This window comes from Rhea pennata, chromosome 5 (genome assembly GCF_028389875.1).
Source record: "Rhea pennata isolate bPtePen1 chromosome 5, bPtePen1.pri, whole genome shotgun sequence".
NCBI classification, from domain to species: Eukaryota; Metazoa; Chordata; class Aves; order Rheiformes; family Rheidae; genus Rhea; species Rhea pennata.
Window position 1 is genome coordinate 42,506,626 of NC_084667.1, and position 17,007 is coordinate 42,523,632.

Sequence of the window (17,007 nt, forward strand, 5' to 3'; positions counted from 1 at the left end):
CCCAAGGCTGTTCCCCTCTCAGCTGCCCTCTCCTGAGCTCACTGACAGCAGCTTCAAGCCTTCAGTTCGGTTTTGGCCCAGTCCCAGTCCCTGAATCTCCATGTCAGGACACTTTCTACTGTCTGGCAGGAACATTTGTTCTCCTCATTTTCATTTTAGTTCTCATTCAGTCTTTTCTGTCATCCTAATTAATTTATCTCCACATCAGAGCTTTGCTTTATTTGTTTTTACACTCTTCAGATATCTGCAGATGATTATCAGACACCTTCCTCTCAGCTTATTTCTTAGATGAGCCTGGGCATCTTTAGCAGTTCTGTTTGGCCTGAAATTCCCATGCTAGTCTTCTGTGCTTAGGAGTTTGATACTTTGCATGTCAGGTCCAAACAAATTGGCTTTCACTCCATCATTCTATAGCAAATACTAACCCTTAGTTTTATTTGGTAGCCTCCATGGCCTTCTTCCCTCATATTTGATGTGAGGTTGTTGATAGGTGTTCATATTTGCAAGGCTTTATAAAGGCAATATCTAGAGAAAGGGAGTATTCTGCACAGCCTCACTTAGTGCTTCACCTCCATTTGTGAAACCTCTTAAACCTATACTAGCATACCAAAGCCCAGGGCACAAAGCAGAGGATAGCTCATACTTTGCATGTCTACCACAGTCTCAGCATGTTTTTGACATTAAGAGCACTTGACATAGGCTGATATTCCTTCTCTTGACTTGGCTGTGCACATTCAGTGATGTACAGTGGAAATGTGAGCCAAGCCAGTATCTTTTTCTGTGTCTGAGGGAGGAGAGTACCTATCCAGCAAGTAACTAAAAAAAAAGATATAACCTGACTGATGGTACAACTCCATCGCTCAATGGGAGATTTCCCACTTGTTCCCCTGGTAGTGACTCTACACCTACATGGCAGGCAGGCTCATTACACCCAGTCCAAAAAGGTTGTTTCACACCACAGCGAGCACAAAAGCCCTTGAAATATTTAGTTTCACTTAGCTACAGATATCACTGTTGATTTGCAAAGTTTCCTTCAAAGGCTAGGTGATGACACCTTATCTATACTGTGTAGATGTCAGTTGAAGGGCCTCATCCTTCTGCGGTGCTGGTACTCACAGGAAGGTGGATCCAGGCAAATCACAATCTCCTCTTGTACTCTTGCCAGGGTACATTCAGGTTAGCAGGGCAGACTAGCTGTCAAGGGCTTGTTTGGGTAGTTTTAGGTTTCCTAGCTTTAATTTAGAGGAGAAAATTCCTGAGCATTGAAAGCATGAGTCTATCTGTCCAACCTCCCCTCCAAATTTCTTTGCCATAAAGCAATTGATGCTTAAAATCTTTGGCTCTGGGATTTTGTTGGCATGGGAATAGACTGTTGTAGGAATTAGTTGCACTGTAAAATAATAGGAAATTTATTAACAGCTGAAATACTGCAAGCAGTTTAATGTCTCATTACTAATTCTGCATATATCCTCACATAGATCCCTGCCGTGGAAACACTGCTGTTAGGGTATAGAAGGGAATTTTTTCCAAGGCTTGTTGTGAGTTTTAATCCTCCATGCTTTGTGATATAACCTTAAAAGAAATACTTCAGCATGTTTATCATTTGGTGCTAAAAAAAAACCAACAGGTTTCTGTTGCCAGTTCTGTTTAAAATCAGTTTTAGATTTGATCCTAAGTTTGTAAGAACTTGTGACCTAAGGGAGGGGAGTAAAGGACAAAAGCGAAGGGCAGATACCTTTTGACTGGTCAAGGCTGTTTACCTAGCTGAATCCCTTCGAGTCTTTGACAGCATTTTATTTTTATATTGCTTAGCTGAGCTGTTCCCCAACTCCTGGTTGGGGACCACGTGCTCCTCGTTTGCCTTGCCTGATGTGATTAATGCGGCAACAAACTCTCACTATTTAAACTACTTCCTTCCCTCCTTGCCTTAGAGGTCAAGCCTGCCTTTTCAAGAGCCCCATGGGACTGAGCAGAGCTGGGGGGGATCAGGTTGCCAGTGACTTCCCAGTTGTTTGTGAGCCTGGAAGGAAAATCCAGATATAAATCCAGATAAATGGAGAAGAATAAAGTACATAGAATGTGGAAAAAGGGACAGGCCACTTGGGAGGGATGTAGGAATGTTGTCAGAGTATGCAGGGATGTGACAAGGAAGGCTAAGGCCCATTTGGATTTAAATCTGGCAAGGGTTCTTCAAATATGTCATTAGCAAAAGGAAGACTAGGGAGAATGGGGGCCTGCTGCTGAATGGGGTGGGAGCCCTAGTGATGAAGGATACAGAGAAGGCAGAGCTTATGAATGCCTTCTTTGCTTCAGTCTTTACAGCTAAGGGCAGCCCTCAGGAATCACACAGATCCTGGAGACAAGAGAGAAAATTTGGAGAAAGAAAGACTTTCCCTTGTTTGAGGAGGATTGTGTTAGAGATCACTTAGGCAAACCTGACACCTAGAAATCCATGGGCCCTGATGGGATGCACCCACGAGTACTGAGGGAGGTGTCAGATGTTGCTGCTAGGCCACTCTCCATCATCTTTGAAAGGTCATGGAGAACAGAACTTCCTGCCTGAGGGCTGGAAGAAAGGCAGTGTCAATCCAGTCTTCAAAAAGGTCAAGGAGGAGGACCCAGGAAACTATAGGCCCATCAGCCTCACCTCCATCCCTGGAAAGCTCATCCTGTATGTCTTCTTTAAGCATGTGGAGGAAAAGAAGGTAATCAGCAGTAGTCAGCATGGATGTACCAAGGGGAAATCATGCTTAATCAATCTGGTAGCCTTCTATGATGGCACGACTGGCTGGGTAGATGAGAGGAGAGCAGTGGATGTTATCCACCTCGACTTCAGCAAGCCTTTCGACACTGTCTCCCATAACATCCTCCTAGACAAGCTCAGGAAGTGTGGGTTAGACGAGTGGACTGTGAGGTGGATTGAGGACTGACTGAAAGGCAGAGCTCAGAGGGTCGTCATCAGAGGCGCAGAGTCTAGTTGGAGGCCTGTGGCTAGTGGTGTCCCCCAGGGCTCAGTACTGGGGCCAGTCTTGTTCAATTTATTCATCAGCAACCTGGATGAAGGCACAGAGTGCCTCCTCAGCAAGTCTGCTGATGATACCGAGCTAGGAGGAGTGGCTGATGCATCAGAAGGCTGAGCTGGCTATTCAGAGAGACCTGGACAGGCTGGAGAGTTGGGCAGAGAGGAACCTCCTGAGGTTCAACAAGGGCAAGTGCAGAGTCCTGCACCTAAGGAAAAATAACCCAAGGTACCAGTACAAGCTGGGGGCTGACCTTCTGGAGAGCAGCTCTGCAGAGAAGGACCTGGGAGTCCTGGTGGAGAACAAGCTGACCATGAGCCAGCCATGTGCCCTTGTGTCCAGGAAGGCTAATGGTATCCTGGGGTGCACTAGGAAGAATGTTACCAGCAGGTCAAGGGAGGTGATCCTGCCCCTCTACTCAGCCCTGGGGAGGCCTCATCTCAAGTCCTGTGTCCAGTTCTGGGCTCCTCAGTACAAGAGAGACATGGTACTACTGGAGAGAGTGCAGCATAGGACTACGAAGATGATTAGAGGACTGGAGCATCTCTCTTATGAGGAACGGCTGTGAGAGCCGGGCCTGTTTAGCCTGGAGAAGAGAAGACTGAGAGGGGTTTTATCAATGTCTACAAATACATGAAGGGAGGGTGTCAAGAGGCTGGACTCCTTCCAGTGCTGCCAAGCAACAGGACAAGAGGCAATGGGCAGAAAGTGAACCACAGGAAGTTCCACCTGAATATGAGGAAAATTTTTGTCACCCTGTGAGAGTGACAGAGCACTGGAACAGGTTTCCCAGAGATGATCTTTGGAGATATTCAAAACCTGCCTGGATGTGATCCTGTGCAATGTGTTCTAGGTGATCCTGCTTGAGCACGGAGGACTAGATGATCTCCAAAGGTCCCTTCCAACTTCAACCATTTGGTGATTCTGTGTGATTCTGTTAGCCAGATCTCAGCCCCACAACTCCGCTCTTCCCCTCGCTGAGGCCACATTCTACCTAATCCCTTTACTCCAGCTGGGAGCAGGAATTCACATTTAAGTACATCCATACCATAGCTGGGGCAAAAATGTTTGCTAGAGCTGGGGAACTGGAAAGGCCTTGTGGTCCATCTTACTGTGGTTCTTGGTCAGCCGCCAAAATTACCGCGCAGCTGGAAACCTCTGCTCAGTAATGCAGAACATTATTACGACTGAGCAGCCCTTCTCCAAGCTTCGGTTGCTGCATGTGTTGTTTCATGGTCCTTACGTTGGAAACACCTTTAAAAAAGCAGCACTATCTCTGAGGTCCTGCAGCTGTGATCATTCCCAGTTTATGACCCTTTTTTTATGGGTGCTGCATTCTGCCATTTAGAAAAAAAGGTCAGCTAATCAGAGTCGACATCTCTCCTTGGAAAGATCTACCCTCAATTTTCTCTTCTGCAGTTTTAATGAATTTGCAGCCTTTAGTTATATTTACCAAGTGCCTGTTGTTAACATGACAGGCCTGGCCAGTGTGGCAAACAAGACGCTCGCTGTGCTTCTGTGTACTAATGTAATGCTTCTCAACGGCAGTAATTGAATGCATGCTGTGCCCCTTATCCTCTGAGGGAATCATTTTCCCTAGCTGTTCTCCTGCATCGTTTCATGATCGTTTTCATCATTGCCACACTCACTCATGGTGCTTTGGAAGCAACCAGAACTGCTCACTGTGAACCGCTGCCTTGTACAAGGCAGTGCACATATACAGGATGAAATAAAATTATGCTCTGAAATGCCCAAAATCTACAAACAAAGCAGAGAGAGGCTTGTACTTCCTTCTCAGAAGGATGTGACACCACTACCAAACCCTTTATGCATGGCAAGGAGAAGGCAGTCAGGCTCCTGGAAGACTTATTTCATTAGGCATTTTATTAATTTGTGTCAGAGAAATAAGCAGAGGACCTTTGCCATAAGTGCTGGAGTATTGGTTTTCTTAATTGGGTAATAAAGCAATAAACCCTGGAATGCATTAGTGCATTAGTCTCGAGTGAGTGGCCAAGGTGTAATGAGAAAGCTTTAGCATCAAGTATCTTGATAAAATGCTAGCAAGGTCTGGCTGCGTTGACACCAAATGTTTTAAGAAGCTGGTGGAGCTGAGCTCCAATATTAATGCATTCAGATGCCACTGGTGAGTTTGAAGTAATGAGAGTGCAATATTATGCTGGCAGATTCGGTGTCTAGACCCTGTTGTAAGAAATGTGACTGTACTGGGACATTACTGTGAGGATGTTACAGGGATGAGCTTCTGGGGTGAAAAGGCTTTGCTCTGGAACCATATATCTGACCTGACATCTTGAGCCACTATCACATCTTATTCCAGCCATGCTAGGAAGATCTAGGGACAAGAAGTGACAGCTCCCGACATTTCTAGAACTAGGGATGGCCAATACCATTTGCATCCCTTGTGATATGGTGATGATACCCCTAGGCATTTCCTCATGTGAAAGGAAAGCAGGTGTTTCTCTGCCCTGACGTATTCAAGCTGCTCCGATCTCCTTGCAAGTCTGTTCCTTACAGTCTTCACCTTACCATGGAGCCTGTGATGAGCAGTAACAGTGGGGACCCGGCAGCCTCCTCCTGCTCCCTCTGTTCTGTTGGTAAGAGATTGAGTAAAACAAAGAGAAAGGCCGAACAGGTAACACTACCCCAGCAGGGGTGCAGTCAAGGGAGGGTTGCAGAGCCACCCAAGGAAGCTCAGCAGCATACCAAGTAGGCATCACTGGTGCCCCAGCAGCATTGCTACTTAGCAGCATTGGCATTTTCTACATCACATTCAACTAGAGTTGTAGTACTGCCATGACAGCTATATCCATAGTGGGGAGATGCTTATTGATTCCTTAGCACCAAAGAGGATTAAGTTCATATCTCAGCTTATCACTAAAGAACAATGTCTAGACTTGGCTCCTGACCTGTTTTTCCCTGCAGGGCTGCTGCCAAGGGCCTTTCCCTGAGCTTGATGGAGCGTCTCATAGAGAGGTACGGGGAGAAGGCCACAAGGATGCTGACAGTGCAGTACCGCATGCACCAGGCCATCATGCAGTGGGCTTCCTCGGAGATGTACAGTGGCCGGCTCACTGCCCACATAGCGGTAGCCCAGCATTTGCTCAAGTAAGTGCCTTGCTTTTTGCTGGTTTATCTGTGCAGAGATGTCTTCTTTTCCTGAGTGCACGTGGAGCTTGTCCATATCCCCATGATGGAGTTTTCCATGCCTCCTGGCCCTGTAGGATCCTTCTGTGATCATATTTCTGTTTCATCCTTTATTTCATTGAGGATCGTAGAATCATTGAATCATAGAATCAGTAAGGTTGGAAGGGACCTCTGGAGGTCGTCTAGTCCAACCTCCCCGCTCAGCAGGGTCACCTAGAGCATGTTAGACAGGGTTGCATCCAGGCAGGCCTTGAATATCTCCAGAGAAGGAGACTCCACAACCTCTCTGGGCAACCTGTTCCAGTGCTCTGTCACTCTCACAGGGAAGAAATTCCCCCTCGCATTCAGGCGGAACTTCCTGTGGTTCATTTTCTGCCCATTGCCTCTTGTCCTGTCACACAGGACAACTGAAAAGAGTTTGTCCCTGTCCCCTTGACATGCTCCCTTCCAATACTTATACACATTGATAAGATCTCTCCTCTGTCTTTTCTTCTCAAGGCTAAAGAGGCCCAGCTCTCGCAGCCGTTCCTCAGAGAGCAGATGCTCCAGCCCTCTGATTATCTTTGTAGCCCTAAGGAATCATTGATTTGAGTTTTTGTCCTGTTTCTTATGAAACAAAAAACCTTATATGGTTATTTTCTCTTTACTCCTTTGGTATGATGAGTGATGACATAAATGCAAGTGTTTATATAGGGCACTCTGTAGCTCATCTTTGGCCCCCAAATCAACATCTCCTTTCAAAATCAACATTGACATCTCATTTCTCACTTGAAGAGTCTTATGGCTAAGAGAGCACCTGAGACAGGTCTGACAGCATCTCCATTTCCTGTCTGCAGCGATTTATCCTTTCTTTGGTAATTTAAAGGAAGTGACCAGCATTTCATTTCCACTGCATCCTGGGACAGGACGGTGTTTGCTGACACATGTAGTTGCTGGCAGTAATTGGTGCTTTTTAAAACTGCAGGCAGCACCATTCTGAGAGACAGATGGAAAACATTAACTCCCTCTGTTAGACTTGGAGAAGCAGATGATGTTGAGTGCTTCTCTGCATAGTGCCTCTGTATTAAAAAAAGCAATGCTTTTTTAAGGCAAATATTTAGGAGTTTGAAGAACTGATATTCCCTTAGACTCTCTTCATTTCATGGCGGCTCCTGTTTTGGATGGAAATAGCTGGAGAGGCCAGCTTATCATGCTTGTTTTGAAATAATCTAATTTGTGGACAATACCACGAGGTAGGAACCTTTGCCCAGACACAAAGGGAGAGCTCTGCACACAAGACAGTGCTGGCAGTGTGTTCAGACCCTTATCTGCACCTGTGGCAGCCAGCAGGATTTCTGCTTTTACCAGTTCGCTCTGTGTCGCAGCTTCGGGACTCTCAGGTCTTCAGTCCAGCTTGCATCAGTGAAGCAATGCAGACTTCTGTCTTGGTTTATATATGTATATGTGTACATATGTGTATATTTATATATGACTGTGCACATTGGATTCTATAGATAGGAGTGGACAAGATGTCTTTCTGCGAGCCGGCGGGAGCTCAGCTGAGATGCACAGGCCTCGTTCAGCAATAGTTTAGCCATATGGATCTAATTCCAGGATTTGGCGCTATACAGAATGCTCTCCTTGATTGTCCTTGTTCCTTGCCATGCTTATTTTTTCCATTTAATTTTGTAATTTAAAAATACTAGCTGATGAAGAACCCTAGGCAAAATAGTTTGAAACCATTAAAATTAGGAGCTTATTGAAAAGTTGAAGTTAGCCAACTGTTATTCTAATGAGCTGGTTTATTTTTAGAGTTGATGGAAGAATGAGTGTCCCAGTTTCTTCCCAGCTCACAGTGCCTGCTCAGGGCCTTATCCTGCAAAGAGTGGTTTCTGAACCTGCATCAAACCTGCTAGTCCATAGCCCTGCTGTATATCAGGCAGTCCTCAGTTCAGGTGCAAAACCACATACAGTTTCTGTGCTTCTGCAAAAGACTAGGTAATGCAGGGGTCTGACTTTAGAGTATGATTGTACATTTAAGTTGCTGTGCAGATCCTTTTATGACATTAGTGATCGTCTAATGCCTAGTGGTGGCTTTAGCCAAATTATTTGCTTAATTCCCTTCCTTACAAGAAGTAAATAGATTTCACTCTCTTTTCTCCTAAGAAAAGCTGACTTAAGCAGAAGTATCCTAGAGAACGCTGGAGAGTGCCCACTTGCTCATCCTAAAAAGCAGTCAGAGCTTGGCCAGCAGCTGCAATTGCAGCCACAGCATTTAACATGCAGATGCTGGATTTGCAACTTTTTCTTGTATCGTTCCCCAGGACTGGCAGATGATGGCCATGGAACATCGCCAGTCCCAGAGCCTGGCCTGGTGTGAGGAGGGAGATTTTCATCTTATTGAATGCATTCAGAGATCTTTTCTCTGGAGGAAGATCTGACTAGATGTAGACTTCAGAGGGGCTTTGTAAACAGGGAGCCCTGTCATGATCCCAGCCATAATCCCTGCCCCACAGCACCAGTGTTGACAAAGCCTGTCCATAAAGTTACAATCAAGCATTGAAAATGCAAGGACCTTGGTGCCGCTTTTGCAGAGGTAAAGCTTTTGGAGAGGTGAAAGTTTAAGAAGGATGTCCAAATTTGGAGATGTATGGCTGGGAGGAGGTTGAGGCATTGTTTGTTGTCTTTATGTGTATACCTATAGGTGTATAAAAATACCTTGTGCTAAGAAATGGTGGCAGGGAGTCTTCAGTGCAGCTGAACTTGTAAAGCCTGATTCCTGGGGACCTTCACTCACAATAACTAACCTGGGCAGAATCCCCAATATCTAACAGCAAGGCTGAGCTCCCACTGCAGCCTTTCTCTGAACAGTGTTGTTGATTTAAGTCTCATCTCTTGTACTTGAAAAAGCCTAAATTCTGGTCTCTGAAAGCATTATAGTTCTGCTCTGAAGGACTTTGTATTCCTGACCATCTTCTGCTCTGACCTTGGAGGCAGTCAGGAATGCGTGGTCTGTGATCTCTTAGTAGTTCCTTGAGCATCAAATGCAGTCTTTGTACTTTAAAAATTTAACCTTTAAAGAAGGCAGAAGCCAAGAATATTCTGGGTATACTCTGAAACCATCACTTGCTAGAGCCAGCTTCCCATTCCAAAAAGGTCTCTTCATCCTCTGTGTGTGGGGAGATCCTTGCGGCTCAGTTACTGATACCTACAGGTCACCACAACAACGAACAGTCTGCCAGTATCCACTTTTAGGCATCTTTCCCCAGCAGAAATAATCAGCATTAATGGCAGCAAAACTTGAGGGAATGCCCAACTAGCATTAACTGGGTTTTCTGATAAATAGATTTGTGTTTTGTCAAAAAGGGAAATTTTGGTGTCCTGCAGCATCTTTTCAAGAGTGGAGTATTTCCAAGGGGGCAAAGTCCTTCTTTCCAAATCTCCCTTCTTTCTGAAACAAGTGGCCTAGCACATCAGAAATTCCCACACATCTCCACATTTAAGTTTAGGAAACTGCAAGCGGCATTTTCCACATTGCTAATCTGTGACTCGTTCCCCTGAGAAAGTGGTTTGAAAATCATGAGCAGTTTCTGCTCTCAGGTTTTAGCTAATTAATGTGCTGGGTATCCCTTCCCTTTACACTTTTTTTTTTTTTTTGGCTCTAACATCCCCTCACTGAGCAAGGAACATGGGGGAAATACCCCCCAACATCATGCACCCCAAAAGACCCTCAGAAACGAGAATATCCTTTGGCTGTGATGTGCAAATCACCCGGCTGCAATCCCAAAGGAAGCATGGAGTCCCCAGGTGCCCTGGAGTAGCACTTTGAACCTGGATCCAGCATCTGGCTGCATCAGCAGCAACACAATTTGTGATTACAGAGCAAGAATCTCTCCTGGAATAAAAATCCATGCCTGCAGCGATTTGCAGCAGTTGGGAGAAGCGCCTTGTCCCCAAGGGTTAGCAAAGCATTGGAGAGCTTTTCTTCAAGATAACAGCCTGTTCTGCTGCAATCTGTCTGCCATAAATGAGCATGAATTCTCTGCTCTGAAAAATTTATGTAGATAATTACTACTCTGAAGCAATCTTCCTGTGGTTGAGATTGTTCCTGGCACCGAGAGATGCTGCAAGGGCTTTCCATGGCCACCATGAGTGGGCAAAGAATCAGGATTATCTATGTGGAGAATTTGACTTTTCTTCGAAGCCTTCAGTCTGTGTAGGAGTGGCCAGTGACAGGACAGCAAGCAGGGCAGGTATTAAAGAAATGGGAAATCTATTAAGTTTTGTGTTACAAAGAGAGAGAAAGCCATCTTACTCTCTGCAGGAGAGGGAATATACTAATGTGCAAGTGGAGGTGGCCCTACTCCAGAGGAGATCTCTAGAAAGAAGAGTTGATGGCTGGTCTCTTTTGTCTGTGGAAATGGGGAAGGTACCTCGTGTGTCCATCCAAATTCCATCACTGGCCAGTCCTAACAGCTAAGGGAAGAGTCTTCCCTCAGGCTCAGGACCTGCCTCTGCCCTGCTTTGCAGTAGGATGGGGAAGGTGCATCCTGGGCTCTTTTTCAGGGGTTTTAGCTCCCTGGCATAGCTGTGCTGGTCCCCATACCTTCCCAGCCACGCGTTACAGCAGGAATAGCTTCAGACAGGAGAAAAATGAGTTTCAATCAACAAAGGAGTCTGTTGTTCATAGAACGAGAAATCTTCAGAGTTTAATGGAAGCAATGGCAGATGGCATACAAACTGGAGGAGCAGACCTGCAGTGCCAGGAGTCCCAGAGACGAGAGGCCGTGGACAGGGCTGCATCCTGAGCTGGAAGCCAGCAATTCCTCCAAATCCCATGGGAGCTATAGGGGTTGTCTTTACCTCTCTGTTTTTCACTTGGGGCTAATCCTTCTTTTTGACTACTTGCCGTGTGCTATGTTTACTTCCAGACCCTTTGCTCTCCCCAGCTGGTATGCGATGTGCAGCTCCAAGCGCAGTGGCCAGTCAGTCTAGATTGGGGCCTTGTGCTACTGCTGTAACCCCCGTTCTGCGCTTGTCTTCTTTAGCCTTGCTCCATTAGCACCTGCATGCTTGGCCCTGCAGTGTCCATGTTTTGGAGCTGTGGTCTTGGGATTTTCCATTCTTGCCCCTGCTGCCATCTCTCATCCTCTTCCTGGACTGTGAATTGAGCAAGACATTAATGTCCTGGATATTAAAATGTGGATTATTAATTTTTTTTTTTTAATACAGCTGCTTTGGATGTAGAAATTACATGAAAACCTAATTCCTCTGCGGTTCCCCATGCTGTGCTTTCTTCTCTTGCTCAGTAGCACTGCTGTCAAATCTCTGCTAATACTTAGGGTGCTGTCCCCCCCTCAGCACCTTGAAAAAAGAAAGCAGCTGCCACAGCTCCCTGGGTTTGCATATCTTTCCTGTTTGAGGCCATTTAAGGGGACACAAATGCCCGCATACTGTACTCTTGCTTTGGAATGGAAATGGTTGCAGTTTGTAACAGCTGGGTTGTATAATGTAGCTGGCAAGAAAGCTCTCGGTGCTGCTGGCTGGGCTGCGTGGGGCTGGCACCTCTCTCCTTTGCTCTTTGGGGTGGTTTAGCCTCATCTCTGGGAAGCAATATACGGCTATGTTTTCCCTGCATCCTCGCTCTGTTGTTGGGATGCCGAATCAGCCCTTTGCTGTTAATTCAGTGTTACTAACTGCTCCTTTCCCAAATCCCTTGCACAGGGACCTGCCAGGCGTCACATCTACAGAAGAGACTACAATTCCCTTATTGCTGATAGATACCGCCGGCTGTGGCCTGTTTGAGTTGGAAGAGGAAGACGAGCAGTCCAAAGGGAATCCAGGTACAGTCATTTGGGCAATTTGGTTGGCAGGAATCGATGATCTGAGCTCCTCGACCTCTTGCAGACTAGCCACAGCGCCAACAGAGTGGAGGCTGAAATAATTCCCCCTGAGCAGGTAGGAGGGGGGAGGTGGGCTCCCTGGGGAGCTTCGCTTATTCAAGAAATCATTTCCACTGGAAATCCCGCCGCCTCTGTAGCTGAAAGGGCTCTGAGCTAGGGCCGAGCATTACCCAGGGCAGTGATGACAACGTGCGGGTGGCCACATCAGCTGCATGCTTCCCTCACAGAAACTTTTTCTGCCTCACATGAGCTGCAGACCAGGCCAGGGTGGAGGATCTCTGCCACAGATGCCTCGTCTTACACAGGTTGCCTTGCAGAGGGACAGATGCAACGCAAGCCCATTTTAGAGGGACTGTAGATGTGGCTCAGAATTGCTTCCTGAGTGAACTGTTCCTCTACTCCTTTTATGAAGCCTTTTGTAGCTTTTCTCTACAAATCTTCTCACCCTTCCTCTCCCCCTCAAGACACTGAGTTTCCTGCTGTTTTTCTGACTTAAAAAGTAGATGTCATTATGGAATTCAGAGTGAAGCTCCATACTCTTTCTGATAAAGCATGAGCAGAGCTTGGACTGAAAATGATGATGCTAGCTCCTTCCTGTCCCTGCTCCCACAATGGGGTGGGTGGTTGTAATTTTCTGTTCAAGGATGCCACTAGCTCTTCTAGATTTACTCTGGCTTCTCCATTCCTGCCAGGCTGCAGGCAGGAGTCGCCTTAACCTTTCCTTGCTGAAGGAATCCAGCACTTGGATGTGCTGTTAGCTCCCTTATGCCATGAGGAATAACCTGGGGGCATCCTCTGGAATTCCCTGTCCCACGGATTGATGAGAAGTGGCTGATCTCCAGGAAGGCTGTTTCAGGGGAGGCGGGCAGCAACCTGCCTTGTGCAGCCAGTCACCTTCAGCCTCTGCCTGCCAGCCTGTTCCCAGCACTTCCCTGCTCCCATCTGCTTTGTGCCCTAGGCGAGGTGCAGCTGGCCGGGTTGCACATCCAAGCTTTGATGGAAGCTGGCGTGAAGGCCCGAGATGTTGCCGTTGTAGCTCCCTACAACCTCCAGGTGAGATGGTCCGCCTCCAGGCACCCCCTCTCCTTCCCTGCCCATGGGGAATGAACACATCAGGAGGATTCAAACCTTGGTGTCTCCAGGGGTGAGACCAAACCACCTCCCCAGGGTCTCCAGGCCCTTCCTGATGGAAGTCAACAGAGGCAAATTTTTTGATCAATTTGTGGCCAACTTCTCAAATGTTGAGCCATTCAAGGCCACAGAAGGATGTGTTATCAGATATAGCATCACGAGTCAGCTATTTTCCATTCCTCTCCTCAGGAGTCAACACTTGCCTTTTGGCAGATGTGGCTTTTAGAGGAAGGGACTTTTCCAGAATAGTGCCATTTACTATTTTAATTCTTTTCACTTTACACTGTTCTTTAAAAGCTGTATATCACACGCTTGTTTTTCAGGTGGACATGCTCAGAGAGCACCTTTGCCATAGGTACCCAGAGCTGGAAATTAAATCAGTTGATGGTTTTCAGGGAAGAGAGAAAGAGGCAGTGATCCTATCATTTGTGAGATCCAACAGGAAAGGTAAGAAGTCACTGCTTGAACAGTTAATTTATGGAAAATAGGAAAGAAATGGGAGCTATGCAGTTGTTAAAAGGTCACTCATCATGTTGCTAAATGCTGTGGTTTAATTGCAACTCTTATGGTCTCTGGCACTTTGATCTGAAAGACTTCACCAGAAAGAACCTTCCTTTTATTTTTTTTCTTTTGAACTAATACATTTGCTGTCATGATTGCAGAGGAAGGCTCCCATGTTAGGAAGCAGGTAAAAAGGAAGCCAGCACTGCTTAATTTGAAGGTTTTCTGGCTGTTGAGGCCTCAAAAATTACTTAAATTGGGGTCCTAAGTTTGGCAAACATCAGGTTAGCACCACATTTACTAGAGAGCCAAGTACTTCGCACAAAAGGTGGAAATTTGGGGTTCATTCCTTGCGTTTGGAGCCTATTTTGGGTCACTTCACCAAAGAGAGCAGCAGCTGGCATTACAAGCCATGCATAGAAAACACTTCTTTTGGGAGCAAAATCTGGAGCAGAAAATCAAGCCATCCTATCAGTGGCTGCAGTGAAAGTTAATAGCTGGAGAAAAGCACCTGCCCTCAAGCCTTAACGCTCCTTTGGTGGAGCTCTTGGCCTGTAGCAAAGGGTTTCATGTCAGCCAACTCGAGTGAAAGGGCACATGTGGAGCAAGTGGGACCACGAACCACCTCTCTTGTGTGCACGGCTCATTGCCTCATTGCCCTTTCTAAACCCACAAGAAGACGCATCCCTTGTGGCACCATCTTCACTACTAATGCTTTTGAAGATGAGGTGTCGTACATGTGTGTATGACGGGGGGAGTCCTGATGTTTAGGAGGAAAAATGGGGAGAGGATGCTTGGAAGGAGTGGGTTGGGTTTTTTTAGAAAGAAAGCCTGAAGCAAGAAAAGCAGCACTTGGGCAAGGATGGGGGCATGGACAGGGTTCAGAATGGTCATTTTTCAGGAGTGACTCACCTCACCTTTGCTGGGTGGCTCAGTAGGAGCTGCTGGCCTCCCTGATGGCATGTGTCCCTGGGCCCTGTTCCCATGGATGGCTAGTAAATAATGCTCAGATTCAATACAGGGGTCACTCACTTTACTGAGGATATGAGACATGGTTCCCGTGGTGTCTGGGCATATCTGTGATTCACCTGAGGCCCAACAGCTGTTGTTAGCACCCTCTTAAACCCTTTGGAGAAACCCATATGTTTCTGCAATCGTGTTTCTTAGCTTTGAGGGCACCATGCACCTCGACTGGTGGTGCCTGCAGGAACCCCTCTGGCCAGATCAAAGGAGCCAGACTTGCCCCTCCAGTCAGGAGAAGCAACACCACAGAAATTAGAAATCATTCCCTAAGCTGCTGAGGGAGATCACCCACACTTTGCTCCTTGCAGACAGCACAAACTCAGTTGGCCAGCCCCAGCAAGGCCAGGCATAAACAGAACTGGGCAGGTCACCGTGTCACTGAGACATTAATTTCTTCCCTCTTGGCCTCTTTCTCCCCAGGAGCTGGAAGCTCGTAAGCCACCCACGCTCCCCTTCTTGCTCACTGATCCTCACTGAGTCATCTTGGCATTTGCTTGCTCTTATTGCTTTGCTTCAAGAAAATAGCCAGGGAGCAGAGACAATCCTTGCTAAGTTCCCTACACTTCTGTTATTTTTAACCCTATGCCTATGGAAGCCTGGGGACAGGTGAGGAGGAATGCATGGAGCAGGGTACACTTTTCTACCTGGGGTTCCTCTTCTCTTGCAAGGTGAGCTTCTCCATTGCTTCATATTCATTTGCTCCCAGGTCCCAAGCTGTTCTCATGTCGTGGGCCACCAACTCAGAAACATCTGTAAAATATTTCTCCTCTCCATGTGCTTTGGGTGCAATCCATCCTTTTTCCAGGCTCCCTTCCTGGGAGCTAAATGGAGATTCCTAGCTCTGGTTCACAGGTGGTGAAATGAAGACAGAAAAACAAAGGTCATGGCATGAGTCAGGGGCAAGGACCAGAGCCCAGGAGATGCTGACTCCCAGCCTTAGGCCAAGCAAAAGGTCAATCGTCTGGGCCAAATCGAGACCTGGAATCAGTCCTGCAACCACTGTTGGTCCAGAGCAGATACTTTAGCCTCTCCATTGGCAAAAGCTCACTGCACCATGCCCAGTAACCCTGAGGATCCTCTCGGTTTGCTTCTTACAGGCGAAGTAGGCTTTCTTGCCGAAGATCGGCGGATAAACGTAGCAGTGACCCGTGCCCGGCGCCACGTGGCGGTTATCTGCGACTCCCGCACCGTCAGCAACCAAGCCTTTCTGAAGCGGCTTGTGGATTACTTTGGCCAGCATGGGGAGGTGCGCACAGCCTTTGAGTACCTTGACAACCTTGTGCCCGAGAACTACTCTCACGAGGGCCACAGCAAGCGACAGGACAATGCAAAACTCTCTGCCTCATCTGGGCCCAAACCACAGCCACCTCCAATGCAGAAACGCAACTCAGTAGTGACCAAACCAACTTCTCCAAAGCCAAAAACATGTTTCTCCTCAAGCAACCCTGCGGTAGAGAACCCAGGGCCAAAAGATGCTGCAGACAAACTCAAGGCCATGCTGGTGACATTCTTAGAGAGCAATGAGCCACAGCTGGCTTTCCCTCCATCTCTCAATTCACATGAACGGCTGCTGGTCCACCTGATGGCGGAGGAATATGGGCTGCAGCATGTGAGCACTGGTGAAGGGAGGGATCGCTACATCAGCGTTCACAAGAGAGAGCCCACTGCGCCTTCGCTGCTTGCAGCTGTGGCCCCCAGCAAGCAGCTTCCCCTTCCTCATCCGCAAAGCACCAGTGGTGAGACTTCTGGTGCTGCTGAGAAGGAGGAGAGCAGCAAGGCTTTGGGAAAAGTGGACCTCAAATCTTTACACTTGGAGAGAGTGCAGAGGGAGAAGGCCAGACGGGAAGAGGAGGCAAGGAAGGCGCAGGAGCTGAGTGGTGGCCCTCAGCGTGGCAGCGGGAAGAGAGACAAAAGCGAAGCCAAGGGTAAGTCCTGCCCTTTTTAACCAGTGCAATTAATGTCCTTGCTTGAACAGATGTTGTGCTTGATCCTCACGCTCTTACCTCCAGGTGCTGGGACTTGTGTGTGTGGTGCATGGGATATGGCTCTTGGAAGGGTCTCTGGTGTTTGTTAGTACAGAGATGGGCCAGATGTGAGAATAGGTGGGAGCGTGCCTTTGCTGGCCCCAGTATCCAGGGGAAGAGAGAGTTTAGATGCCTAGAAGCACATTCCTTTAGCCTTAAGGCCACTTCTGGAGAGCATCTGCCAGGAAGCAAGCGATGGAAGGCTTTGGAGGTTTGGAGGCTCCCAGCTCTATGAATACCAACTGCAGGTGGTACCCAGCCCAC

The 17,007-nt window shown here is 47.3% G+C and overlaps 1 protein-coding gene across 1 annotated transcript in view; it reads left to right on the forward strand.

Moving 5' to 3' along the window:
• IGHMBP2 (immunoglobulin mu DNA binding protein 2) overlaps positions 1-17,007 on the forward strand; it is a 45,081-nt gene that overhangs the window by 25,455 nt on the left and 2,619 nt on the right. Inside the window, exons 9-13 of the mRNA XM_062576405.1 lie at positions 5,961-6,143; positions 11,886-12,004; positions 13,023-13,117; positions 13,519-13,642; positions 15,817-16,644. Of these exons, the coding sequence (XP_062432389.1) occupies positions 5,961-6,143; positions 11,886-12,004; positions 13,023-13,117; positions 13,519-13,642; positions 15,817-16,644 (1,349 nt within the window). The remainder of the gene's footprint in view (positions 1-5,960; positions 6,144-11,885; positions 12,005-13,022; positions 13,118-13,518; positions 13,643-15,816; positions 16,645-17,007) is intronic.